This window comes from Scyliorhinus canicula, chromosome 3, assembly GCF_902713615.1.
Source record: "Scyliorhinus canicula chromosome 3, sScyCan1.1, whole genome shotgun sequence".
In the NCBI taxonomy this organism is placed as follows: Eukaryota; Metazoa; Chordata; class Chondrichthyes; order Carcharhiniformes; family Scyliorhinidae; genus Scyliorhinus; species Scyliorhinus canicula.
The window spans coordinates 35,458,165-35,485,156 of record NC_052148.1 but is presented as its reverse complement, the minus strand read 5'-3'; the positions used below and the strand labels follow the sequence as shown (position 1 = coordinate 35,485,156).

The window sequence follows — 26,992 nt, the reverse complement described above, 5'->3', positions numbered from 1 at the left end:
CTTTAATACCATGCAGAGTGAGCCCTGGGTCTTTCCTCCACAATGTCACAGGAGCCAAAAGGAGGAGGAAAAACCATCAGACTGAATATATTTCACTCCTGCACCTCAAAGTACCAATGGGAAAGGTCCAGGATCAGATAACCCATCACCCTAACCCAGAAGGTTCATTACTGTAGAGATATTCATTGTTGTAGAGTTTTGCTCAGTGTAAGGAAGGAGGGGAAGGAACATTCAAATAATTTGCTACACATTAAAAGGAACTAGAAGTAAATATTCCACCTTTAAAAAAAAATCACAATTACATTTTTAATTAATAGAGTATACACACCCAGCACTACTCCCAGTTGCATATCCACGGCATTGTCGCAAGGGACGGAGCTGTGATTTTCCACAAAGGCACTTCTGTGGGACAAGGGAAAAGAGAACAGTTTAATAAAATCAGAGGAAGTCTCAAAGCTCAGAATTGAACCTTGCTGTTCCTCAAAGTATTGCATACAAGACGTTTAATTTTGTAATCTACTGTAAATTGGGTTTGAGCGACTGGTTTGGCATACATTAGTATTGACCAAAAATGAAATGAAATGAAAATCGCTTATTGTCACGAGTAGGCTTCAAATGAAGTTACTGTGAAAAGCCCCTAGTCGCCACATTCCGGCGCCTGTTCGGGGAGGCTGTTACGGGAATCGAACCGTGCTGCTGGCTTGCCTTGGTCTGCTTTCAAAGCCAGCGATTAGCCCTGTGAGCTAAACAGCCCCTAAACACTACATCTCACAATTAATTTCAGCCAATAATGTAAAATTAGAATAAGTACCACCATGATAAGAGAACTACAAAGAAGTTAGTCAACAGACATCATCATGGTAATTCTCTGTTGAACTCTCCCCATCCTACCTCAAAATTGTGAATCTGCTAAATGTTCTGCCTCCACAGATGCTGTCAGGCCTGCTGAGTATTTCCAGCATTTTCTCTCTTTATTCTACAAGAGCTTGGCATTCTACCTTGCTTTGCCCCTGTATCCCAAACATTTTCCTAAACACCTCAGGAACGTTTCCTCCTACCTTTAAAGATTTGTCAATGTAGACACCAAGGTTTCTTTGTTCGGGATGTGGATGTGGGTACATGCAGGTTCAAGGCTCCCATGCCCACATGTCTGTTCTTGGCCTACTGCAATGTTCCAGTGAAGCGCAACGCAAACTGGAGGAACAACATCTCATCTTCCGGTTAGGCACGCTACAGCCTTCAGACCTGAACATCGAATTCAACAACTTCGGATGATCAGCCCTACCTCAACCCATTTGTTTTTATTTCATTTTAACTGTCTTTTACCATTTATTTCTTTCCTGCACCTTTCTCCTCTTTGCTTCCCCCTTCCCCTCCCCCACACCTACAGTTCATCCTCTGATGTTAGTTTCCCTGCTGTTTGACCGTTCACATCTTTTGTCCTCTCTGGGGACTGCCATTAGCACTCTTTCCCCTTGGTATATGTGGCCATTAGCACCGGTTTCCCTGGGTTTCTGTGGCTATGACTCATCTTTCATTCTTACTCCACAGTATAAATATTTCGCACTCTCTCTGTCTGTTAGCTTTGACAAAGAGTCATCGGGCTCGAAACGTTAGCTCTTTCCTCTCCCTACAGATGCTGCCAGACTTGCTGAGATTTTCCAGCATTTTCCCTTTCGTTTCAGATTCCAGCATCCGCAGTAATTTGCTTTTACTCTTTGTTCTTAGAACATAGAACAGTACAGCACAGAACAGGCCCTTCGGCCCTCAATGTTGTGCCGAGCCATGATCACCCTACTCAAACCCACGTATCCACCCTATACCCATAAACCCCCCTTAACCTTACTTTTATTAGGACACTACGGGCAATTTAGCATGGCCAATCCACCTAACCCGCACATCTTTGGACTCCAAATAGATTATATTGTCTCTCCCAAGTTGTTTGAGGTGGGGGGGGGGCTGCCATTCCGTAGGGCAGGGACTCACTTTAGGCACCTGGGGCTGCAGGGTGCCCGGGGGGGGGGGGGGGGGGGGGGGGGGGGCTCCGCAGGTACAACATTTCTAGTTTGGTGGGGAGAGTGAAAGCTGATCTGGCAAGGTGAAACTGTCTCCCACTGTCACTGGCGGGTCGGGTACAGGCGGTTAAAATGAAGGTGTTGCCGCAATTTCTGTTTATTTTCCAATGCCTGCCGATTTTCCTGCCAAAGGCTTTTTTCAGAGAGATTGAGCGAATGATTACTTCCTTCATATGGGATGGGAAGGTGGCCAGAGTTAGAAAAGTACTGCTACAGAGGGAAAGGCAGGCAGGTGGTTTGGGTCTTCCGAACCTGATGTATTACTACTGGGCGGCGATTGTGGAGAAGGTGCGGAGCTGGATCAGAGGGGGTTGATTCCCAGTGGGTCAGAATGGAGCAGAGTTGGTGCAGGGCGTCAGGATTGAAAGCACTGGAAACAACGCCGCTCCCGATGGCCCCGGGAAATACTCGGAGTCCGGTAATAATAGCTTCATTGAGAATTTGGAGGCAGTTTCGTCAACACTTCGGGTTTAGGGCAGGGTCAAGGGAACCACAGATTTGAGCCAGGGAGTGTGATGGAAATTTTGGGAAATGGGAGAAGGGGATTAAGACACTAAAAGATTTGTTTCTTTGGGGTCGGTTTGCAGAATTGAAGGAGTTGGAAGCGAAGTATAGGCTGGAGCAGGGGAAATGTTTAGATACATGCAGGTTCAAGATTTTGCCTGAAAGGAGATAGAGCTTCCCGGTGGAGTCGGCCTCCACATTGTTTGAGGAGGTGCTAACGACAGGGGGACTGGAGAAGGGGGGAGTGTTGGTGGTTTACGGAGCTATTTTGGAAGAGGAGAAGGCACCACTGGAAGGGATCAAAGCAAAGTGGGAGGAAGAGTTGGGAGAGGATATGGAGGGGGGGTTCTGGTGTGAGGTGCACCGGAGAGTGAACGCCTCCACCTCGTGCACGAGGTTGGGGCTGATACAGCTGAAGGTGGTATATAGAGGATGAGCCTATTCTTCGAAGGAGTAGAAGATGCGTGTGAACGTTTGGGGGGGGGGGGGCTGTAATCACGTTCATATGTTTTGGTCCTGTCCAAAGCTAGAGGATTACTGGAAGGAGGTTATTAGGGTAATTTCTAAAGTGGTTCACGTGAAACTCGACCCGGGCCCCCGGGAGGCCATATTCGGGATGTCGGACCAGCCAGGGGTGGAAATGGGTGAGGAAGCGAAATGGGTGAGGAGGCAGATGTTGTAGCCTTCGCCTCATTGATCGCTGGAAGGCGGATCCTAATAGGTTGGAGAGCAACCTCTCCACCCTGTGCCCTGGCGTGGCAGAGGGACCTGTTGGAATTCTTGATTCTTGATAAGGTTAAGTTTGAGCGGAGGGGAAGGATGGAGGGGTTCTACAATTCATGGACATTATTCATCATGCACTTTCAAGAATTGGATAACATCGAACATTAGTGGGGGTGGGTGGGTGGGTGGGAGGGAAGGGGGGAGAGGGGCTGTGAGTTTTAATGGTGACTCTAGGTGATTCCCAATTCCTTTTTGTCATTTGTTTATGTGAACATGCGGGCTAATGTTTGGCGTTTGGTGGGAGGATGGGATTGTTGTTATTGATATGTGGATTGACATATTTACTGATTGTTAGTGGGTGTAAATTTGGGAGAAAATGTGAAAAAGGAGAATAAAAATATATATATATATATTTTTTAAACCTGCACCATTGTGTGTCTGCCCATTTCACCAGACTGTCTGTGCCCTCCTGAATACCATTACTATCATGCTCACTATTTACAGTGTTGGTAAGTTTACTATCATTCACAAGTCATTTGTTGAAATTGTACTCCCTATACCAAAGTGCATGTCATTTATGTTTAACAAGAAGAGCCACGATCCCAATAACAACAGCTGGGGACTCCACTGAATACTTCCATCCCTCAGAAAAATCACCTCTTTTTAAATTTATAATTTATTGAAATATTCATACAGCTCTTCTTGAGACCAGTTTAGATTATGTCGATCCTACAACATCCAATGAATCATTGTCTCGGGCTACTCTTTGCCTCGTATCAATTAGCCAATTTTGTACCCAAGTTATTATCTCTTTAATACCATGGGCATCTATTTTCTGTAATAGTCAATTACGAAGAATGCTATCAAATGCCCTTGGCAACAGGGGCAGCAGGGTAGCATGGTGGTTAGCATAAATGCTTCACAGCTCCAGGGTCCCAGGTTCGATACCCGGCTGGGTCACTGTCTGTGTGGAGTCTGCACGTCCTCCCCCTGTTTGCGTGGGTTTCCTCCGGGTGCTCCGGTTTCCTCCCACAGTCCAAAGATGTGCGGGTTAGGTGGATTGGCCATGCTAAATTGCCCGTAGTGTCCTAATAAAAAAGTAAGGTTAAGGCGGGGGGCGGGGTAGTTGGGTTACGGGTATAGGGTGGATATGTGGGTTTGAGTAGGGTGATCATGGCTCGGCACAACATTGAGGGCCGAAGGGCCTGTTCTGTGCTGTACTGTTCTATGTTCTAAGTCCATATCTGTATTGACTACACTACCTTCATTAAGCCTCTCAAAGAACTCAAATCAGGCTAGCCAGAGCTGATGGAACACCAACTAATCCACACTGGAACACCAACTAACCCATGCCTCTCCTAAGTGAGAATTCATTTTGTCCATGATCTTTTTCTCAACAGGATTTGGCCTGAGGTTTACAGGTTTATCCCGCTCTGCTTCTTTGAACAGGGATTTATATTTGGTATCCTCTGGCACCACTCCGACACACAAGGAGGATTGAAAGCTTGTGGTCAGCTTCTACAATCTCCAACATAGCTTCTCCCTAATTTGAACCAAATGATTTGTTAACTCAGAATATATGACAAATTATTTGGCAACTCCTTTATCCTATCCAATGCCTTTAACCATATCACCTCCAACATCCAGTTAAGATGGTCGTGCAGACAAGGACATACCCACAACCGCCACGACAGACACTACTGGAAGACCTACTGGACGCAAGTATCCTACAGAAAGGGAACTGTAGTGACATGTATGACCGACTGGTAGATAGGGACGACACCGTACTGGACGCAACAAGAAGGAAATGGGAGGACGACCTGGGGATGGAGATAGGGTGGGGACTCTGGAGCGAAGCACTGCATAGGGTCAACTCCACCTCCACGTGCGCAAGGCTCAGCCTGACGCAACTAAAAGTGGTACATAGAGCCCACTTAACGAGAAACCGTATGAGTAGGTTCTTCCCGGAGGTGGAGGACAAATGTGAGCGGTGCCAGAGAGGCCCGGCCAACCACGCCCACATGTTCTGGTCTTGCCCCAGACTTGTGGAGTACTGGACAGCCTTCTTCGAGGCTATGTCCAAAGTGGTGGGGGTGAGGGTGGAGCCATGCCCGATAGTGGCGGTCTTCGGGGTTTCAGACCAGCCAGATCTATTCCTGGGGAGGAGGGCGGACGCCCTTGCCTTTGCCTCCCTGATTGCCCGCCGTAGAATCCTGTTTGGCTGGCGGTCAGCAGCACCACCCAGAGCTGCAGACTGGCTGTCCGACCTCTCGGAATCTCTCCAAATGGAGAAAATCAAATTCGCCATCCGAGGGTCGGACGACGGCTTCCACAGAACGTGGGAGCCATTCATGCAACTGTTCCGGGACCTGTTTGTGGCCAACGTACAGGAGGAAGAATAGTCGGGTGGCCAAGAACCAGGGGAAAATGGACGGGAATCGGGGGAAGGTAGCCGGGGGGAGGGAGGGGGGGGGGGGGGGGGGGGGGGGGGGCTACGGGCTCGGTATGGGGGTTTGATGGCAAGCCAAGGCCCAAAACCAAACTATAAATAAATGCCTATAAACATGTGCCTCAGCCATATTGGGGAATGTAAAATATGTATGCTGGCTAAAGGGGCGGCCACAATTATTGTTATGAAGATGCTTACCTGTAAATATTCATGTTAAATTTTTGTGTTTTCCTTTTTTTTTTTCTCTCTCTCTCTAAGAACTTGTAATTTGTCATATATAAAATATGAAAACTCAATAAAAAAACATTTAAAAAAAAAAAAGATGGTCGTGCAATGCTGGTCTGAGGCACAGAAGAGCTCCTACACAACTGCTTGGAGTCAGTGGACTAGTCCATATTCAAGAACTCAGTGGTCAACCTAAACAAGTATGCCACCACCGTCACAAACTTCATCAGCAAGTGTGTAGACGAATGCGTGCCAAGGGTAGTATGTACATTCCACACGGAAACTATGGTTTAATCAGGAGATTAATTTCCTACTGAAGGCCGGGTCTGAGGCAGACAAGACAGGCGACCCTGACCTATACAGGAAATCCAGGTACGACCTCCGCAAAGCCATCAGGGATGCCAAGAGACAATACCAGACTAAGCTAGAGTCACAGACTAGCGACACGGACTCTAGTCGCTTGTGGCAAGGCTTAAACAACATAATGGTCTACAAAGCAAAGCAGAGTAGAATCTCTGGCAACAGCGCACCCCTCCCCGATGAACTCAAAAGCATTCTATGCTGGTTTCGAGCAGGAAACCATCAAATCGTTGTCAACTGCCCCAGCAGCTTCAGACACATACAAACCTACCGTCATAGCTTCCGAAGTCAGATCGGCCTTCTTGAAAGTGAACCCTCGGAAAGCAATGGGTCCTGATGGAGTCCCTAGTCGTGCACTCATTCTGCGTGGACCAACTGGCGGGTGGGTTCACGTACATCTTCAACTTCTCTTGACTCTGTTCCGAGGTTCCCATCTGGTTCAAGAAAACCACTATCATACCGGCACCAAAGAAGAACCAGGCAATGTGCCTCAATAACTACCATCTGGTGGTCCGTCAATGTCAGCAATACTAAAAAGCTGGTCAGTGACTTCAGGAAGCAAAGTATCGTGCACACACCAGTCTGCATCAATGGTGCCGAGGTGGAGATGGTTGACAGCTTCAAATTCCTAGGTGTGCACATCACCAACAATCTGTCCTGGTCCACCCACGTCGACACTACAACCAAGAAAGCACAGAGCACCTATATTTCCTCAAGAAATTAGGGAAGTTTGCATGTCCACATTGACTCTTACCAATTTTTACATATGCACCATGAAAACATCCTATCTTGCTGCATCACAGCCTGGTATGGCAACTGCTCGGCCCAAGACCATAAGAAACTACAGAGTTGTGAACATAACCCAACCCATCACGCGAAACCAGCCCCCATCCACTATCTCGGTCTACACCTTCCGGTGCCTTGGGAAAGCGGGTAGCATAATCAAAGACCTCTCCCACCTGGGTTATTCTCTCTTCCATCGGGCAAGAGATACAAAAGTCTGAGAACACGGACTAACAGGTTCAAAAACAGCCTCATCTCCGCTGTTACCAGATTCCTGAATGACCCTGAACTAATCACTTCACAAATCTTCTCTACTGAGTAGTACTACATTCCTGTATGCGTCACCTAATGTCTATATCTATGTATTTACATTGTGTGTTTATGTATGTCCTATGTTGGGTGGTTAGCACTGCTGCCTCCCAGCACCGAGGACCCAGGTTCGATCCTGGCCCCGGGTCGATCCTGGCCCCGGGTCACTGTCTGTGAGGTGTTTGCACATTCTCCCCGTATTTGAGTGGGTCCCGCACCCACAACCCAAATGTTGTGCAGGGTAGGTAGAATGGCCACACGAAATTGCCTGTTAATTGGAAAAAAATAATGGGTACTCTCAATTTTTTGAAAAATATTTTTATTTGATCTGGGGTGGGCCAGTTTTGGGGCAGGATCAGCTTCCAGCGCAAGGTTTCTTAAATTAGTACAAAATATAATGGAAACTCAAATTTGCACTGAACATAATTTATGCAATTTATGCTTAAAATTCCTTTCTGTTTTGCTTTGGTTTGGCTAATTTTAGGTAAATTGCATTGAAGAAATTACAGCAACTCTGTCCCATGGTCTTCAAAAATTCCCCTGCCAACCCGGTCACATGATTTTGGCGAGAAGGAGCAGAGTTGAGTCGAAAAATCCTAGTTTTAACGGGGCAGTCGAAGATGGCTGGAGTGGGGCCCAGCTTGCAGTGGTGGTTTTGCTGATGAGCACAGAATCATAGAATTTACAGTGCAGAAGAAGGCCATTAGGCTCATCGAGTCTGCACCGGCCCTTTGAAAGAACATCCAACTTAAGCCCACATATCCACTCTATCGCCGTAACCCCACCTAACCTTTTTGGACACCAAGGGCAATTTAGTATGGCCAATCCACCTAACCTGAACATCTTTGGACTGTGGGAGGAAACTGGAGCACCCAGAGGAAATCCACACAGACACAGGGAGAACATGCAGACTCCGCACAGAGTGACCCAAGCCGGGAATCGAACCTTGGACCCTGGAGCTGTGAAGCAACAGTGCTAACCACTACACTACCATGCCGCCCCAGGTCTGTGCCTCAGTGACGCTATCAGCATAGACATAATGGCTGCTATTGTGATCTCAGCTCCTTGGCACAGGTTGTTGGTGCTCAAATTGATGAATTGAGAGATATCATTAAGAGAATGGATGAAGCAGAATCTTGCTGGTTGATGGGCAATCTCGTTGGTGGGGGCCTACCTTCGGACCTTGGAAATCCTGTTGCATGGTATGTAGAATATCCCGGTCAATTCGAGGAGATGGGGCTGGACAGGGAGTGTTCATGCGCCTGGTGTTTCTTTTGATTTTTTATTAAATATTTTTATTCAACATTTTCAACAATTTTTATCATTTTAACACAAACAAAACCTTCCATCCCCACCCCACCCGTGGGCAGAAACCAGGTCCCCAAAGTACAAACCCCATCTCTGGTGAAACCCGCTGTATTTTTCAATGTTCTATGTTCATCTGACCCTCACAGAGCAAATTTTCCAAGGCCAAAAACTGCATCAGGTCCCCCAGCAACTCCAAGGCACGGAGGGGAGAAGCTGACCTCCACCCCACCAGGAGACACCAGCGAGCAGTCAATGAGGCGAAAGCATCTGCCCCAGCTCCAGTCTGCAACTTCGGCAGGTCCAACACCAAATATAGCCTCCAGGGGACCCAGCTCCAGATCCACGTACAAAACCTTGTACATGATGCTGACCCCCAATATCTCCCCAACTTCAGCAGGACCAGAACATAAGGACATGGTCGACTGGGCACCTCCCACAACGATCACACCTATCCTCCACCCCCTAAAACAACCGGCTCATTCTCGCCCTTGTTAAGTACGCCCTATACACCACTTTTAGCTGTATCAATCCCAGCCTCCCACACATAGTCGAGGTCTTGACCGTTCACAGTATTTTGCACCATAATCCTTCCTCCAGCACTGTCCCCAACTCTTCCTCCCACTTAGCCTTGAACCCTTCCATCGACTCCTACTCCTACTCCTCCTCCATAATCCGCCGACAACCCCACTCTCCCCACTCCAAAACTCTCCGTCACTTCCTCTTGAAAACACCTCACCCAGTATTGATCCCATCCACTCACCATCAACACCGAACCTGCCCATCAGGTTCCAACAGCCACTGCCCCACCTCGTTCCCGTCCATTGCTAACATGTTTGCTAACGCGGTGGCCTCTGCTAGAGCCCTGACCCCCACACTGAAAAAAAGCACATCAACCCCAATACCCGTCCAAACCCCATTACATCCAAAAACAAACCCCCCTAAACACCAAATTATCCATGACACCCACGCAAGAAAAGAAAAACTAGTTTTGTAAAAACAAAGAATGAAGAAAGAGAAAAAGGAAAAACAAGACAAAAACTCAGCCAAAAACTGGCAAAAGTATAATTTCAGTCTGATCCCAGGCCTTCTGCCTTCACAAATGCCTCGAAGTAATAATCTCTGCCATTGTACGTGACTCTCAGCTTCATCGGGTAGACCACACCAAATCGCACACTGCGTTTATAAAACACCACCTTAGCCCCTCTGAAGGCCGCTCGCCTCCTTGCCAACTCCGTTGTCAAGTCCTGGTATACGCAGATACCCTTTCCTTCTCACTCCACCTCGCGCCTCTGCTTCGCTCATTCCAGCACTCTCTCTTTCACCTAGAAATTATAGAACCAGACGATCACCGTCTTCGGGGGCTCATTCATCCTCAGCCAGAGTGACCGGTGGGCCCCGTCCAACTCATACGAGGAGGGCTCCTCTCCATCCCCCATCAGCTTCGCTATCACATCGGCAAAGCATACTGTAGGGCTCTGGCCTCCAGCCCTTCAGGCACACCCATGATCCTCAGGTTACATAGAACACTACAGCGCAGTACAGACCCTTCGGCCCTCGATGTTGCGCCGAGCTGTGAAACCACTCTAAAGCCCATCAACACTATTCCATTATCATCCATATGTTTATTCAATAACCATTTAAATGCCCTTAATGTCGGCGAGTCCACTACTGTTGCAGGCAGGTTATTCCATGCCCTTACTACTCTCTGGGTAAAGAACCTACCTCTGACATCTGTCCTATATCTATCTCCCCTCAATTTAAAGCTATGCACCCTCGTGCTAGCCATCACCATCCGAGGAAAAAGGCTCTCACTGTCCACCCTATCTAATCCTCTGATCATCTTGTATGTCTCAATTAAGTCACCTCTTAACCTTCTTCTCTCTAACGAAAACAGCCTCAAGTACCTCAGCCTTTCCTCATAAGATCTTCTCTCCATACCAGGCAACATCCTTGTAAATCTCCTCTGTACCCTTTCCAATGCTTCCACATCCTTCCTATAATGTGGTGACCAGAACTGCACACAATACTCCAAATGCTGCAACCAGAAGTCGCGCCTGGTGTTCTGAGGGGAGCTGGGAGAGAATTCCCAGCTGAATTGGAGAAGTGGCTGCCATGCTTTCACAATCCCGACTTGAAGGCTAGCAGTTTTGAGCACATCTGGTCTTTGAATATCATATTTTTTTCCCAAATCCTGCTCGGCCGTAACACCTCCTTCTGCTGTAGGTCCAATTGCCTTCTTCCTCATCTGGGATTGCTGTGCAGATTTGGGGGTTCATGTCTGGGATGGTATATGGTACAGCTTTCCTTCAATCTACTGGTGGCAGTCTCTGGTTTTAAAACTTTTATTTATAGTTTAGAATCAGTCTCCCAACACGAAGCACTGATATTTTCCACAGATGTGAAGGGTAGGTGGATTGGCCACGCTAAATTTCTTTTTAATAAAAAATAAAGAGGTGCGTTATGTAAACAGGTTCACTGCAAGCAACCTTAGTTCCAAATATATCAGCACACTCAGCTCTTAATGGCCTTAGAAATCTAGTGTAATGGGCAGCATGGTGGCGCAGTGGTAGCACTGCAGTCTCACGGTGCCGAGGTCCCAGGTTCGATCCCGGCCTGGGTCACTGTCCGTGTGGAGTTTGCACATTCTCCCTGTGTTTGCGTGGGTTTCGCCCCCACAACCCAAAGATGTGCATAGTAGGTGGATTGGCCACACTAAATCGCCCCTTAATTGGCAAAAATTAATTGGGTACTCTAAATTTATAAAAAATAAAATCTAGTGTACGTCATAAAACAAGTTGCTTCATATACTTCCCAGTAAAATATATTATGCTTCAGTTAATATGAATATTTAAGCAACATCCAAAATGTGCTAGCGCAGAGCATGTATTAACTATGTTCATCTCCCCTCCTTTCTGCTGCATCCTGCATCTTGCTACATGTGCCCTCTCTTCTATTGCCTTCCAAATCCATCTCTTCAATTTTTCATCCTCCATCTCTTGTAACCATCGTACAATAATTACAAATTTTAAGATTATTCACATTTTACAGAATTAATGTAACTGTCAATTCCATCCAGCCCACGAATAGCTGATGAATGACCAGCTTATCAATTTTGGTGATGGCAGTTGAGGAATGTATGTTAACAAAGAGAAGTGTCTGCAGAACAGAAACAGGCCATTCAGTCCAACTAGTCTATGGTATAATTTAAGAACACAATAAAAAAGATTTAAGACCATTCAGCCCTTGAGCCTGCTCCATTATTCAACATGGTCGCTGATATTCATCCTCAAAACCAACCTCCCAGAGTATCCTAAAATATATCAATCACTTATCAACAACATCCTCGTGGTTATCACTGACGGAAACTGAACTGGCTAGTCACATAAATACTGTGACTGCAAGAGCAGGTCAAAGGCAAGAAATCCTGTGGCGAGTAACTCATCTCCTGACTCCCCAAAGCTTGTCCACCATCTGCAAGGCACAATTCAGGAGTGTGATGGAATACTCTCCACTTGCCTGGATGAGTACAGCTACAACAACACTAAAGATGCTCAACACCATCCAAGGCAGCAATCTGCTTGTTTGGTACGCTATCCACAACATTCACTCCCTCCACCATTGACACACACTGGCAGTTGTGTGTACTATCTTCAAGATGCACTGCAGGAACTCACCAAGGCTCCTTCGACAAGACCTTCCAAACCCATAACCACCACCAAGAGCAGCAGATACATTGGAACATCACCATCAAGCCACTCACCATCCAGATTTTAAAATATATACCGCTCCTTCTTCAACCCCCATAACAACACTGTAGATGTACTTGCACCATATGGACTGCTGCAGTTTAAGAAGGCAGCACACCACCATCTTCTCAAGCGCAATTAGGGATGGGCAATAAAAACTGGCCTAGCCAGTGATGCCCACATCCCATAAGCACCCTCAGCTATAGAGTTCGAAATCCTCACAACTCATTCAGTGAAGATATTTCTCCTCACCTCAGACTGAAATAACCACGCCATTAATCTGGGATTATAACCTAATTCGAGACTCACCAAACAGAGTAAAGATCCTCTCAGCTTCTACTCTGTCAAGCCCTTTAAAATTTCATATGTTTTAATTAAATCCCCTCTCATTCTCCTAAACTCTAGGGATTACAGGCTGAGTCTAATCAATCTCTCTTCATATGTCGATACTCCCATCCCAGAATCAGGCCAATGAACATTTGTTGCATTGCCCTATGTAATTGCAGTTGCTTATTTTCTCATTGTAATAAAGGCTATTTACCATTTGTTTTCCTATTTGCTTGCTATATCTAACAAACTTTGTTTTTTTTTAATTCACTAATAGGGTAGCAGGACCAGTTTTAATCACCCAACCCCAACTGCCCTGGAGAACCACTGCAGTGGCACAGCGGTTAGCACTGCTGCATCACAGCACCAGGAACCCGAGTTCAATTCCAGCCTTGAATGTCTGTGTGGAGTTTGCACGTTTTCCCTGTATTTGTGAGAGTTTCCTCCAGGTGTTCCAGTTTCTTCCCACAATCCAAAAATGTGCAGGTTAGGTAGACTAGTCATGACAAATGCATGGGGTTACGGGGATAGGTCGGGGGAGTACTCTTTCGGAGGGTAGGTGCAGATATGATGGGCCAAATGGCCTCTTTCTGCACTGTAGGGATTTTATGCAAAGGTACACTCATAGTGCTGTTATGGAGAGAGTTCCAGCATTTTGACTCAGCAGCAGAGAGAGGACAACAATATATTAGCAATTCAAGATAGTGTGTGCCTTCGACAGGAACCTGCAGGTGGCAGCGCTCCAATATAAAAGTCGCAGATTGGAATGGTACTATTGAAAGAGCCATTGCTTGTTTACAGCGCTGCCTGATATGTTGCCCAACAACCAGGCTGCCTTGTCCTGGATGCTGGTGTTGAGAGTTGTTGTAAACTGTGTTTCTTTTGTGCTTAGAGAGGACTACAACATGAAGAATAAATAAAAGGCATAAGTAAGCGTTGTTACTTAGCAACTGGTGCCTTGTGATATAGAGAAGCTTTTTACGTTTTTATTTAGCTAATTTGATAGCAGTTGAAGATAGGCAATAAGAAGGCAGCTCTCATACCTCTGCTAGAAGCATTTGATTTACAAGGTTATAGAAGCATTTGATTTACAAGGTTAGAGGGGGGAAATCTCGATCAACTTTACTCGATGAAAAGCCATACCATGGATTAATGGTTAAAAAAACAATTCAGAGATCTGAAGAGCAGCTAGTTAATTAAACTAGAGAAATGAAAAACAACTCCAAGAAGCCTGAGGTTAAAGGTACTAGGACAAAGTACTGTTTAGTGAAGACAGACAGAGCTGAGAAGGCTGAGACGCCACAAAGATCTCTAACATGATTTTTAGGTTTGTGTGATTTTACTACAGCCTGTGAAACAGGAGTTGAAATAACTATGGAAACAATCTCAATAATTTGTATAAAAGTAGCTCAGCCATAAGAAACCTAAAAGGGAAACCTACCAACACCGTTGGTGAAGAATTACTGTGGAACATTCTGGGGAAACTCAGCTCGGTCACTATAGCTGAGAAGGGAATTGCAGAGGACTTAATCCTCAAGCGGAGAAAGAGCAGTCAACAAATGTCAGTTCAGAAAGTGATGTGGAGATGCCGGCATTGGACTGGGGTATCTCTCTCCATTCACCTGAGGAAGGAGCTGCGCTCCGAAACCTCGTTGGACTTTAACCTGGTGTTGTAAGACTTCTTACTGAGTTCAGAAAGTGACATGGGACCAACCAAAGCAGCCGATTGGTAAGTCCCAGCGAGTATTTTAAATCTTTTAAAGAAATTAATTGCTGAATACCAAAGTAGGGACCAAAAATAAGCAGTGGGATCGTCTGGTCCACTGGCGGCGCACCCACAGGTTTCCTGACGGCATGGGGTGCCACAATGGGAAACCCCATTGGCCGGCTGTGGGAACGGAGAATCCCACTGCCAGTGTGTGGGGGTGCGCCAGGAGAACGCAGCTGGCAGACCAGAGAATCCCGCCCAAGGGGTATAGAATACAATTATAACAGAAATGCTTGGTGAGAAACAAGGGCCGGGATTCTCCCGCAATTGGTGGGACGGCCCGACAGCGGCCCCAAGAGCGGCGCAAACCACTCCGGCATTGAGCCGCCCGGAAGTTGTGGAATCCTCCGCACTTCAGGGGGCTAGGCGGGCGCCGGTGGAGTTGGTGCCGCGCCAACCTGTGCCGAAGGGCCGACGCATGCCCAGAACCACCGGCGTGTGCTGGCGCATGCGCAGATCCGCCGGCGTGTTTCCTGCACATTCGCAGGGGGTTTCTTCTCTGCGCCGGCCATGGCGGAGCCTTACAGAGGCTGGCGCGGAGGGCAAGAGTGCCCACACGGCACAGGCCTGTCCGCAGATCGCTGGGCCCCAATCGCGGGCCAGGCCCCTGTGGGGGCCCCCCGGGGCTGGACCTTCTCCCCCAGGACACCGCTAGCCACCCTCCAAGCCAGGTCCTGCCGGGATGGACCATGTCCATTTCACAACAGCGGGACTGGCCGTAAACGAGCGGCCACTCGGCCCCCAGAGAATTGCTGGGAGGGTGTGGCGCTACCAACGACCCCCAACCGGCACGGCATGATCCCCACTCCCACCCGAAAACCGGCACCCGAGAATTTGGCAGCCGGCGTCAGAGCAGCGGGGTGGGATTCACATCGCCCCCCTGGCAATTCTCTGACCTGGCCCGGGGGGGGGGGGGGGGGGGGGGTTTGGAGAATCCCGCCCAAGGTTCCTAGACAAGGTAAATAAGACGCCTTACTAATATAATTTTTTTTTAAGGGAGTGACTAGCTGAATTGAGAGGGACTTCATGGCAGAAAACCTCAGACCCATGATATGCATCTCCGGCACAATGTTGGAAATGAGAGATGCTGATGACTATGTGTGCAGAAGGTGTGTCCAAATGCAGCTTCTAGTTAACCAGATTTTGGAACTGGAGCTGTGGGTGGACTCACTGTAGAGCATCCGCGATGCTGAGGATGTTGTGGATAGCACATTTAGAGAGGTGGTCACACCGCAGGTGAGGATTGCACAAGCAGATAGGGAATGTATGACCATCAGGAACGGTAAAAGATTCAGGGAGGCAGTGCAACGAGTCCCCTGTGGTCATGCCCCTCTCAAACAGATATACCGATTTGGACATTGTTGGGCGCGGGGGTGAACAGGGGAACACAGCAGCAGCCAATTTTACAGAACTGTGAGTGGCTCCGCTGCTCAGAGGGGTGGGGAAAAAATGAGTGGCAGGGGTATAGTGATAGCGGATTCAATAGTTAGGGACACAGGCAGATGCTTCTGTGGCCACAAGCATGAATTAAAAATGGTATGTTGCCTCCCTGGTGTCAGTGATGTTATGATGTGGAGATGCCGGCGTTGGACTGGGGTGAGCACAGTAAGAAGTCTTACAACACCAGGTTAAAGTCCAACAGGTTTGTTTCAAACACGAGCTTTCGGAGCACGGCTCCTTCTTCAGGTGAATGGAAAGGCTTGTTCCAGAAATGTTTATATAGACACAGTCAGGGATGCCCGGAATGCGAGCACCTGCAGGCAATCAAATCATCAAAGATGCAGAGAGAGAGGTAACTCCAGGTTAAAGAGGTGTGAATTGTCCCAAGCCAGTTCAGTCGGTAGGCCTCTGCAAGTCCAGGCTTGTTGGTGGGGGCCGAATGTAATGCGACATGAATCCCAGATCCCGGTTGAGTCCGCATTCATGCGTGCGGAACTTAGCTATAAGTTTTTGCTAAGCAATTTTGCGTTGTCGCGTCTCCTGAAGGCCTCCTTGTAGAATGCTGACCCGGAGATCAGAGGCTGAATGTCCTTGACTGCTGAAGTGTTCCCCAACTGGAAGGGAACAGTCCTGCCTGTTGATAGTCGCACGATGCCCGTTCATTCGTTGTCGCAGTGTCTGCATGGTCTCGCCAATGTACCACGCTTCGGGACATCCTTTCCTGCAGCGTATGAGGTAGACTACATTGGCGAGACCATGCAGACACTGCGACAACGAATGAACGGGCATCGTGCGACTATCAACAGGCAGGACTGTTCCCTTCCAGTTGGGGAACACTTCAGCAGTCAAGGACATTCAGCCTCTGATCTCCGGGTCAGCATTCTACAAGGAGGCCTTCAGGAGACGCGACAACGCAAAATTGCTGAGCAAAAACTTATAGCTAAGTTCCGCACGCATGAATGCGGACTCAACCGGGATCTGGGATTCATGTCGCATTACATTCGGCCCCCACCAACAAGCCTGGACTTGCAGAGGCCTACCGACTGAACTGGCTTGGGACAATTCACACCTCTTTAACCTAGAGTTACCTCTCTCTCTGCATCTTTGATGATTTGATTGCCTGCAGGTGCTCGCATTCCGGGCATCCCTGACTGTGTCTATATAAACATTTCTGGAACAAGCCTTTCCATTCACCTGAAGAAGGAGCCGTGCTCCGAAAGCTCGTGTTTGAAACAAACCTGTTGGACTTTAACCTGGTGTTGTAAGACTTCTTTCAGTGATGTTAGCCAGTGATCATAGAATTTACAGTGCAGAAGGAGGCCATTCGGCCCATCGAGTCTGCACCGGCCCTTACAAAGAGCACCCTAGTGAAGCCCACGTCTCTACCCTATCCCCGTAACTCCACTTAACCTTTTTGGACACGAAGGGCAATTTATCATGGTCAATCCACCTAACCTGCACATCTTTGGACTGTGGGAGGAAACCGGAGCACCCGGAGGAAACCCACACACACACACGGGGAGAATGTGCAGACTCCGCAGACAGTGACCCAAGCCGGGAATCGAACCTGGGACCCGGGCGCTGTGAAGCTTCTGTGCTAACCACTGTGCTACCCAAAAAAAATAAGACCATAAGACATAGGAGTGGAAGTAAGGCCATTCGGCCCATCGAGTCCACTCCGCCATTCAATCATGGCTGATGGGCATTTCAACTCCACCTACCAGCATTCTCCCCGTAGCCCTTAATTCCTCGCGACATCAAGAATTTATCTATCTCTGCCTTGAAGCCATTTAGCGTCCCGGCCTCCACTGCACTCCGCGGCAATGAATTCCACAGGCCCACCACTCTCTGGCTGAAGAAATATCTCCGCATTTCTGTTCTGAATTTACCCTCTCTAATTCTAAGGCTGAGCCCACGGGTCCTCGTCTCCTCGCCTAACGGAAACAGTTTCTTTGCGCCACCCTTTGTAAGCCATGTATTATCTTGTAAGTTTCTATTAGATCTCCCCTTAACCTTCTAAACTCCAATGAATACAATCCCAGGATCCTCAGCCGTTCATCATATGTTAGACCCACCATTCCAGGGATCATCCGTGTGAATCTCCGCTGGACACGCTCCAGTGCCAGTATGTCCTTCCTGAGATGTGGGGCCCAAAACTGGACACAGTACTCCAAATGGGGCCTAACCAGAGCCTTATAAAGGCTCAGTAGCACATCGCTGCTTTTATATTCCAACCCTCTTGAGATAAATGACAACATTGCATTCGCTTTCTTAATCACAGATTCAACCTGCATGTTTACCTTTAGGGAATCCTCGACTAGCACTCCCAGATCCCTTTGTACTTTGGCTTTATGAATTTTCTCACCGTTTAGAAAGTAGTCTATGCTTGGATTCTTTTTTCCAAAGTGCAAGACCTCACATTTTCTCACGTTGAATTGCATCAGCCATTTCCTGCACCACTCTCCCAAACTGTCTAGATCCTTCTGCAGCCTCCCCACTTCCTCAGCACTACCTGCCTGACCACCTAACTTCGTATCATCGGCAAACTTCGCTAGAATGCCCCCAGTCCCTTCATCCAGATCATTAATATATGTGGTGAACAGCTGCGGCCCCAATACTGAACCCTGTGGGACACCGCTGGTCACCGGCTGCCATTCCGAAAAAGAACCTTTTATCCCAACTCTCTGCCTTCTGTCAGACAGCCAATCCTCAACCCATGCCAGTAGCTCACCTCGAACACCATGGGCCCTCACCTTACTCAGCAGCCTCCTGTGTGGCACCTTATCAAAGGCCTTTTGGAAATCCAGACAGACCACATCCACTGGGTTTCCCTGGTCTAACCTACTTGTCACCTCCTCAAAGAATTCTAACAGGTTCGTCAGGCACGACCTCCCCTTACTAAATCCATGTTGACTTGTTCTAATCCGACCCTGCTCTTCCAAGAATTTAGAAATCTCATCCTTAACGATCGATTCTAGAATTTACCAACGACCGAGGTTAGGCTAATTGGCCTATAATTTTCCATCTTTTGTCTTGATCCTTTCTTGAACAAGGGGGTTACAACAGCGATCTTCCAATCGTCCAGGACTTTCCCTGACTCCAGTGATTTATGAAAGATCTCAACCAACGCTTCCGCTATTTCTTCAGCCACCTCCCTCAGAACTCTAGGATGTAGCCCATCGGGGCCAGGAGATTTGTCAATTTTAAGACCTTTTAGCTTTTTTAGCACCATCTCTTTTGTAATGGCAACCATACTCAACTCAGCCCCCTGACCCTCTATAATTTTTGGGATATTACTCATGTCTTCCACTGTGAAGACAGACGCAAAGTACTTATTAAGTTCTCCAGCCATTTCCTCGTCTCCCATCACTAGCCTTCCGGAATCAGTTTGAATTGGCCCAATGTCTACTTTGGCCTGTCGTTTGTTTCTTATGTATTGAAAGAAACTTTTACTATCATTTCTTATATTACTGGCTAGCCTGCCTTCATATTTGATCCTCTCCTTCCTTATTTGTCTCTTTGTTAACCTCTGTTTGTTTTTGTAGCCTTCCCAATCTTCTGATTTCCCAGTGCTTTTGGCCACTTTATAGGATCTCTCTTTTTCTTTGATACATTTCCTGACCTCCTTTGTCAGCCATGGCTGTCTAATCCCTCCCCGGATAATCTTTCTTTTCTTGGGGATGAACCTCTGTACAGTGTCCTCAATTATGCATACAAACTCCTGCCATTTTTGCTCTGCTGTCTTCCCCACTAGGGTCTGCTTCCAGCCGATTTTCACCAGTTCCTCTCTCATGCCCTCGTAATTACCTTTATTTAACTGTAACACCATTACATCCGATTTTGCCTTCTCTCTTTCAAACTGCAGACTGAACTCAACCATATTATGATCGCTGCTTCCTAAGTGTTCTCTTACTTTAAGATCTTTTATAAAGTCTGGTTCATTACATAGCACTAGGTCCAGAATAGCCTGCTCCCTTGTGGGCTCCATGACAAGCTGTTCCAAAAAGCCATCTTGTAAGCATTCCATGAATTCCTTTTCTTTGGATCCACTGGCTACGTTATTTACCCAATCCACCTGCATATTGAAGTCCCCCATGATCACCGTGACCTTGCCTTTCTGACATGCCTTTTCTATTTCCCGGTACATGTTGCGCCTCTGGTCCTGACCACTGTTAGGAGATGTAGAAGAATGTAGAAGATGTAGTGATAGACTTAGAATTACAGGAGAAGCAAAGTTTAAAATGAATGAAAATGAAATGAAAATCGCTTATTGTCACAAGTAGGCTTCAAATGAAGTTACTGTGAAAAGCCCCTAATCGCCACATTCCGGCGCCTGTTCTGGGAGGCTGGTATGGGAATTGAACCGTGCTGCTGGCCTGCCTTGGTCTGCTTTCAAAGCCAGCGATTTAGCCCGGTGCTAAACAGCCCGTAAAAGTGTCCAGCGAGGAAAATTGACAGAGTTAAACTATTTATACTTTAATGCAAAAGTATTAAACAAGGTAGATGAATTAAGAGCACAGATAGACGCAGGGCCAATGGGCAGCACGGTAGCACAAATGGATAACACTGGCTTCACAGTGCCAGTGTCCCAGGTTCGATTCCCCACTGGGTCACTGTCTGTGCGGAGTCTGCACGTTCTCCCCGTGTCTGCGTGGGTTTCCAGTTTCCTCCCACAGTCCAAAGACGTGCAGGTTAGGTGGATTGGCCATGATAAATTGCCCTTAGTGACCAAAAAGGTTAGGAGGGGTTATTGGGTTATGGGGACAGGGTGGAAGTGAGGGCTTAAGTGAGTCAGTGCAGACTCGATGGGCTGAATGGCCTCCTTCTGCACTGTATGTTCTATGTTAGCAGGATGTTATTCCTATAATGGAAACCTGGCTAAAGGAGGGGCAAATTGGCAGTTCAAATCCCTGGTTATAGTCTTTAGATGCAATAAAGTGGGAGATTAAAAAAAGAGTGGAGTAGCACTAATGGTTGAAGAATCAATTTGAGTCATGAAATGATATACTAAACGGGTCAACAAACGAGGTTTTGTGGGTTGATCTTAGAAATACTAGGACACACTACCGGGAGTATACTGCAGACCCCAAATAGTGAAACGGAGATAGATAGCTACCTGTAAGAACAAGAGGGTAATAATAGGAGACTCACTATCCCAATATTAACTGGGATTCAAACATAAGGGGAACTGAGGGAGAAAGGTTCATGCTGTGTGTCCAGGAAATGCTTTCAACCAATTAGTGACAAACCCAGCAAGAGGAGATGCAATTCTAGACCTACTCTCGGCAACAAAGAAAGGTAAGTCGCTGAAGTGACAGTTGCCGACCATATCAGAATAATGATCACAATCCAGTTAATGATCACAATTTAGTATTACCATGGAAAAGGACAGAGATATCTGAATCTTTTACCGTTCCTGATGGGGGTGGGGGGAAATTTTGCAGGAATGAGAAGGGACATGGCCAGCATTGCTAGAAGATAAATCAGTGGGAAAACCGTGGACAGCAATAAAAAGCGAGATCCTAAAATGTACGAAGTAGCCATGGCCTCTCCAAAAATAAGAGTGTTACTGCCAAATCTAGACGCCCGCCCCCCCTCAGTTGTCAAGAGGGAAATAGGATAACATCAAAATGGGAAAAAAGCATACGATAGGCACAAAAAACTAAACACTGCAGAAAGCCTAGACGAGTATAGGAAGTGCAGGGATGAAGTAAAGAAGGAAATCAAAGAGAGGGCATGAAGAAAGATTAGCAAGTTAATAAAAACCCAAAGCTGCTTTATCAATCTATTAATGGTAAACGGTTAGTTAAGGAAAAAGGGGATCTATCAGGCATGAAGGGAACTTGTGTGTAGATGCAGAGGCTGTGGGAAGGGTTTTAAATGAATATATTGTCTCCATGTTTACAAAGGAAAGGCATGATACAGATATAGTAGTCCAGGAGGAACACTGAGATACTGGATGGGATAATCATAAAGAGGAGATACTCGAAGGGTTGGAATTCTTAAAAGTTGTTAAGTCGCCAGGGCCATTTGGATTGTTTCCAAGGCTACTGAAATAAGTCAGGGAGAAGAAAACTGGCTTAGTAACAGTAAACAAAGGGTAATGGTCAATGGATGCCCTTGCAATTGGAAAGTTGTTTCAAGTGGTGAGTTAAAGTGGAGATGGATTTTAACAGAGGAATGCAAGGTCACACATTTAGGGAGGCCAGACAGTTATAGGGATGTTTCTCATCCCCATTCACCTGCCTTCTCTCCGTAACTCCTGATCTCCTTATTAATCAAGTATCTATCTATCTCTGTCTTAAAGGCACTCAGTGACTTGGCTTCCACAGCCTTCTGCAGAAAGAGTTCCACAGATTCACCACCATCTGGCTGAAGAGAAATTCCTCATCTCAGTTTAAAGGATTGTCCCTTCAGTCTGAGGCTGTGCCCTTGGGGTCTAGTCTCTCCTACTTGTAGAAACATCCTCTCCACCTCAACTCTATCTCGGTCTTTCAGTATTCTGCAAGTTTCAAAGAGACCCCCCCTCATCCTTTTAAACCCCATACAATACAGACCCAGAGTCATCATCTGTCCTTCATATGACAAGCCCTTCATTCCCAGAATCATTCTTGTGAACGCCCTCTGGGCCCCCTTCAAGGCCAGCACATCCTTCCTTAGGGCCCCAACACTGCCTTATACCAGAGCCTTATACCGCCTCAGCAGTACATCCCTGCTCTTGTATTCTAGCCCTCTCGACATGAATGTTAACATTGCATTTGCCTTCCTAACTGCCAACGGAACCTGCATATTAACCTGAAGAGAATCCTGAACTAGGACTCCCAAGTCCCTTTGTGCTTCAGATTCCTAAAGCCTTTCCCCATTTAGAAAATAATCTATGCCTCTATTCTTCCTACCAACATGCATAACCTCACATTTTTCCGCATTGATTTCCATCTGCCACTTCTTTGCCCACTCTCTTAGCCTGACTAAGTCCTTCTGCAGCCTCCCTGCTTCCTCAACACTACCTGTCCCTCTACAAATGTTTGCATTATCTGCACACTTAGCAACATTATTCTTCTTCTCTCCTCTACTTGAGAATTAGAGACTAATCGAGGTGAATTGAAACTTTGCCCCCACCTTTGCAGTGTAATATTTTCATATCCAACTTGGCTGCTGATTGGTCTTCTCACCCCGATAGTGTCTTCACTATGGGTCTTAAGCCTCTACCCAGATACAAAGGAAAAAGCTTTCAACTAAAATACCTTACTCTGAAATTTGTACACAACTGTGCTGTAATTGTTGGGTTTACAACCCCGATGAAGAACTATGCAACTGACCATTACCTGTGATCTGCAACTTGGCATGCCAAAATAATATATTAAAAAGTGGAGGGGAATTCATAGAACATAGAACAGTACAGCACAGAACAGGCCCTTCGGCCCTCAATGTTGTGCCGAGCCATGATCACCCTACTCAAACCCACGTATCCACCCTATACCTGTAACCCAACAACCCCCCCCCCTTAACCTTACTTTTATTAGGACACTACGGGCAATTTAGCGTGGCCAATCCACCTAACCCGCACATCTTTGGACTGTGGGAGGAAACCGGAGCACCCGGAGGAAACCCACGCACACAGGGGGAGGACGTGCAGACTCCACACAGACAGTGACCCAGCCGGGAATCGAACCTGGGACCCTGGAGCTGTGAAGCATTTATGCTAACCACCATGCTACCCTGATTGGTGAAATGCAAGCACAAGAACCCAAAAAAACTAATAAACCACATGGCTCATGCCTCTTCCTGGCCAATATGTACAAAGTTGCCAACGCTCACGTACAAGGTCACGCCGTTTTCTCTGCAAATGCAATCGTTAAAAATGCACGTCTTCCTCTGCGTTGCCAAATTGAGGGGGTTGGGGGGGGGGGAGGGGCGCTAAGGTCCTAGCAACAAAACGTCGAAGTTTAAATCGAGTTAAATATCAAGTCCCTTTTCCTCCCCCCAAATTGCATTTCCTACTGTCATTGCCGCTCAACCTAGCCTGATTGCCCCATGCCCCGCCCAGAGGGGCCCGCCCCCTTCCCGCGGCTGATTGGAGGGGACGAGACCGCCGACCGCAATCCTCTTGTCCGATTGGCGCGGAGCCACGTCAATCACCACCTCTTTCCAGCCAACCAAGTTAGGTTGAACCAACGGCCTGAAGCCTCCCCCGCCGGTGCGGCCCGGCTTCACTTATCCGGAGAGAGGACAAGGACACCCGGGAGAAAGGAGGAGGAGATCACAGCCCATTTTAAAGTCAGAATCGGACATCTCACCACCGGCGGGTCTCGTACCTTTAACGGCGGAGTCACTTTCCATGAAGCCCTCAACATTTTCTTGAAAACCTTCTTCAACGATTTTATTTTCTTGCGTGAAGGAAGTTACTCCGCCCGGCCGGATTAGAACATTTTTTTTCGGGGAGGGGAAACGAATGTAAAAATGTGGAGCCCGCGGCCTTGCTCCGTCCTCGCTTCCCTCTAAGGCGGGACTAACCGCGACTATCGCTCTCTTCCGACCGAGGCTGCGCCACCCCAGCACGCATGCGCGACGCCGCCACCCTGCCCGCTCAACCTAGCCTGGTCCTGCTGCATCCCAGCAACCAAACTTTATAGTGGTTATAACAGCAGACATGCTGGGGGAAAACCTCAACAGGTCTAGCAGCATGAGTGGGCAGACAACACAGTTAACGTTTCCAGGATACTGCTGTGTGCGCAATCATGCTTAAAAATCATTGGGACATTTTTTTTTTTAATGTGTTTTTTTTGTCATTTTCTTTGACCTTCCCTCTTATTGAAAATGGGAGGAAAAGGCTAGCATTTGGCTGACAGTCGAGTATCGTCCAAAAGGAAATGGGTCTTTTTGCTTCCCAATTTGACATGGGAAGATTGCACACATTGGCGCACTTCGATGTACCCTCCACCCATCATAACTTCCAGAAATCAAGGGCAGCACGGTGGCGCAGTGAGTAGCCCTGCTGCCTCACGGCACCGAGGTCCCAGGTTCGGTTCCGGCTCAGGGTCACTGTCCGTGTAGCGTTTGCACATTCTCCCTGTGTTTGAGTGTGTTTTGCCCCCACAACCCAAAGATGTGCTGGTTAGGTGTATGACCACGCTAAATTGCCCCTTATTTGGACAAGGTGAAGTGGGTACTCTAAATTTTTAAAAAACCAAGAAGAAAAAAAAATAACTTCCTCAAATCACTTAATAGCACAGACGAGAGAGGGAGCAATCTGCTGCCCCTTTTGTGCCCTTGCCAGCTCTCTGAATGAGCTATCCACTTAATCCCTGCCACTTTCTCTCTACCTCTTTTTTCGACTTGTGCTTTTACCAGTACTGCTGTGCGTGCTGCCTCGCTGTCAACCAGTGCCTTGCTTTTAAAATTCTCGCCCTTGTTTTTAAATCCTTCCACAGCCTCCCCACTCCTTATCTCTATAATTGTTTTCAGCCTTGCAACTACCCTGGAATTCTCTGGCCTTTGCGATTCTCTTTTTCCACTGGCAGCGCACTCCTGGTGGTGTGGAGTGGCTTCAGTTGTGAAACCCCTTTGGCAAGCAGCGGGAAGAGTGAATCTGGCCGCTAGCAAACAGCGCTGTCAAGGAACACGCAACTGGGGGACCAGAGAATCCCACCCCTGTTATTTCTCACCTATTGAGAATTCCCAGTTTCAATTGCTGCCCCATTTGGAGTTGTGCCTTCAGCTACCTTAGCCTAAGCTCTGAAATTCCAGCCCTCTATCTATGCACCTCTTTACATCTCTTTCCTCCTTTAGGACATTCCTTAAACCCTACCTCTGTGGCTGAGCTTTTGGTTGTCTGCCTTAATATCAGCTTAGGTGGCTCACTGCTGTAAAGCACATTAGAAAGTTTTATGATGTTAAAGGCACTGTATAAATACAAGTTATCCTTGTTCTGGTACGGACACCTGGCCAGTTCCCAGCAGTGGCTAAGAGATTGAACCAGAGTTTTATGATGGTGCGGAAAGATTGATGCGTACCAGGAGTGATAATATATGAAATAGGGCTTGGTTATTTTATCAACAAACTTTATTAAAACAGAAGAAACAATAGTTAAACTTCAACCCTAACAATAACAGATTGCATGTAGTTTCTTCACCTTAACACACTAGTTCCCATTAAACAACACTTTAATAGAACATGCCGCTCTCATGCCACTTACACAGGAAGACAAAGGCAATACTTGCATTTATGAAGCAATTTTCCTTCTGTTGGGGACATTCGTTAAAAACCCTTTTCCAAAGGCTGTCTTGGTGGCAAATTTCATGACCTCTTTCGGTCGAGTTCCAAAGCCTTCTCCTGTAACTGTTCAAAACAGGATTCTCTTTCTCTCCCTCTCTCTCTCTCTCTCTCTTTTTAAGTTCTGCACAATCCCTCAAACAAAGGTTCGTTGGGGTTTCCAGACTTGAACCTACCATCATAATGTTGGCTGTTTGGTTGCCCACTCCCATTTATGCAAAAGAACAGAGTCATGCTATTGATATGCAATTTACCTCCCGTTGATGAACAAAGAGACTATCAACTTTCTCCAACATCATTCCACTGTCATCCAACTGGATGGAATTCCCTTTGCCTGATTCCTTTCTTAACTATCTAGTCATGGACATAAAATTATTTCTAATGGATTATCTTCCCACTCCCAAACTTTTATTTCTGGTATCCCCTAAGGATCTATTCTTGGACCACTTCGTCTCTCATTTGCTGCTTCTCTCGGCGACATTATTTGAAAGCACAATGTCAAGCTGTACGTGTAGGCTGGCACAGCCAGCTCTATCTCACCAACAATATTCCCCCTAACTTTTGTTTGCTGTATGTGGCTGGCATGTTGCATTTCATGATTCCTTTAAGATTGATGAGTGACTCGCGTGCGCAAATCTTAAAGGGAATGTTGCTTTGGTTGGCACGACAGCACAGTGGTTAGCACTGTTGCTTCACAGGGTCC

At 47.0% G+C, this 26,992-nt stretch overlaps 1 protein-coding gene across 2 annotated transcripts in view; it reads right to left on the bottom strand.

Annotated features, from left to right (window-relative positions):
• Positions 1 to 24,554, bottom strand: part of immt (inner membrane protein, mitochondrial (mitofilin)) — an 86,565-nt gene extending 62,011 nt beyond the window's left edge. For both annotated transcript variants that reach the window (XM_038793301.1, XM_038793302.1), the window contains exons 1-2: positions 24,333 to 24,554; positions 329 to 402 (exon numbers count right to left, since the gene is read on the bottom strand). In XM_038793301.1, the coding sequence (XP_038649229.1) occupies positions 329 to 402; positions 24,333 to 24,371 (113 nt within the window). In that variant the 5' untranslated portion in view covers positions 24,372 to 24,554. The remainder of the gene's footprint in view (positions 1 to 328; positions 403 to 24,332) is intronic.
• Positions 24,555 to 26,992: the final 2,438 nt, after the last annotated feature.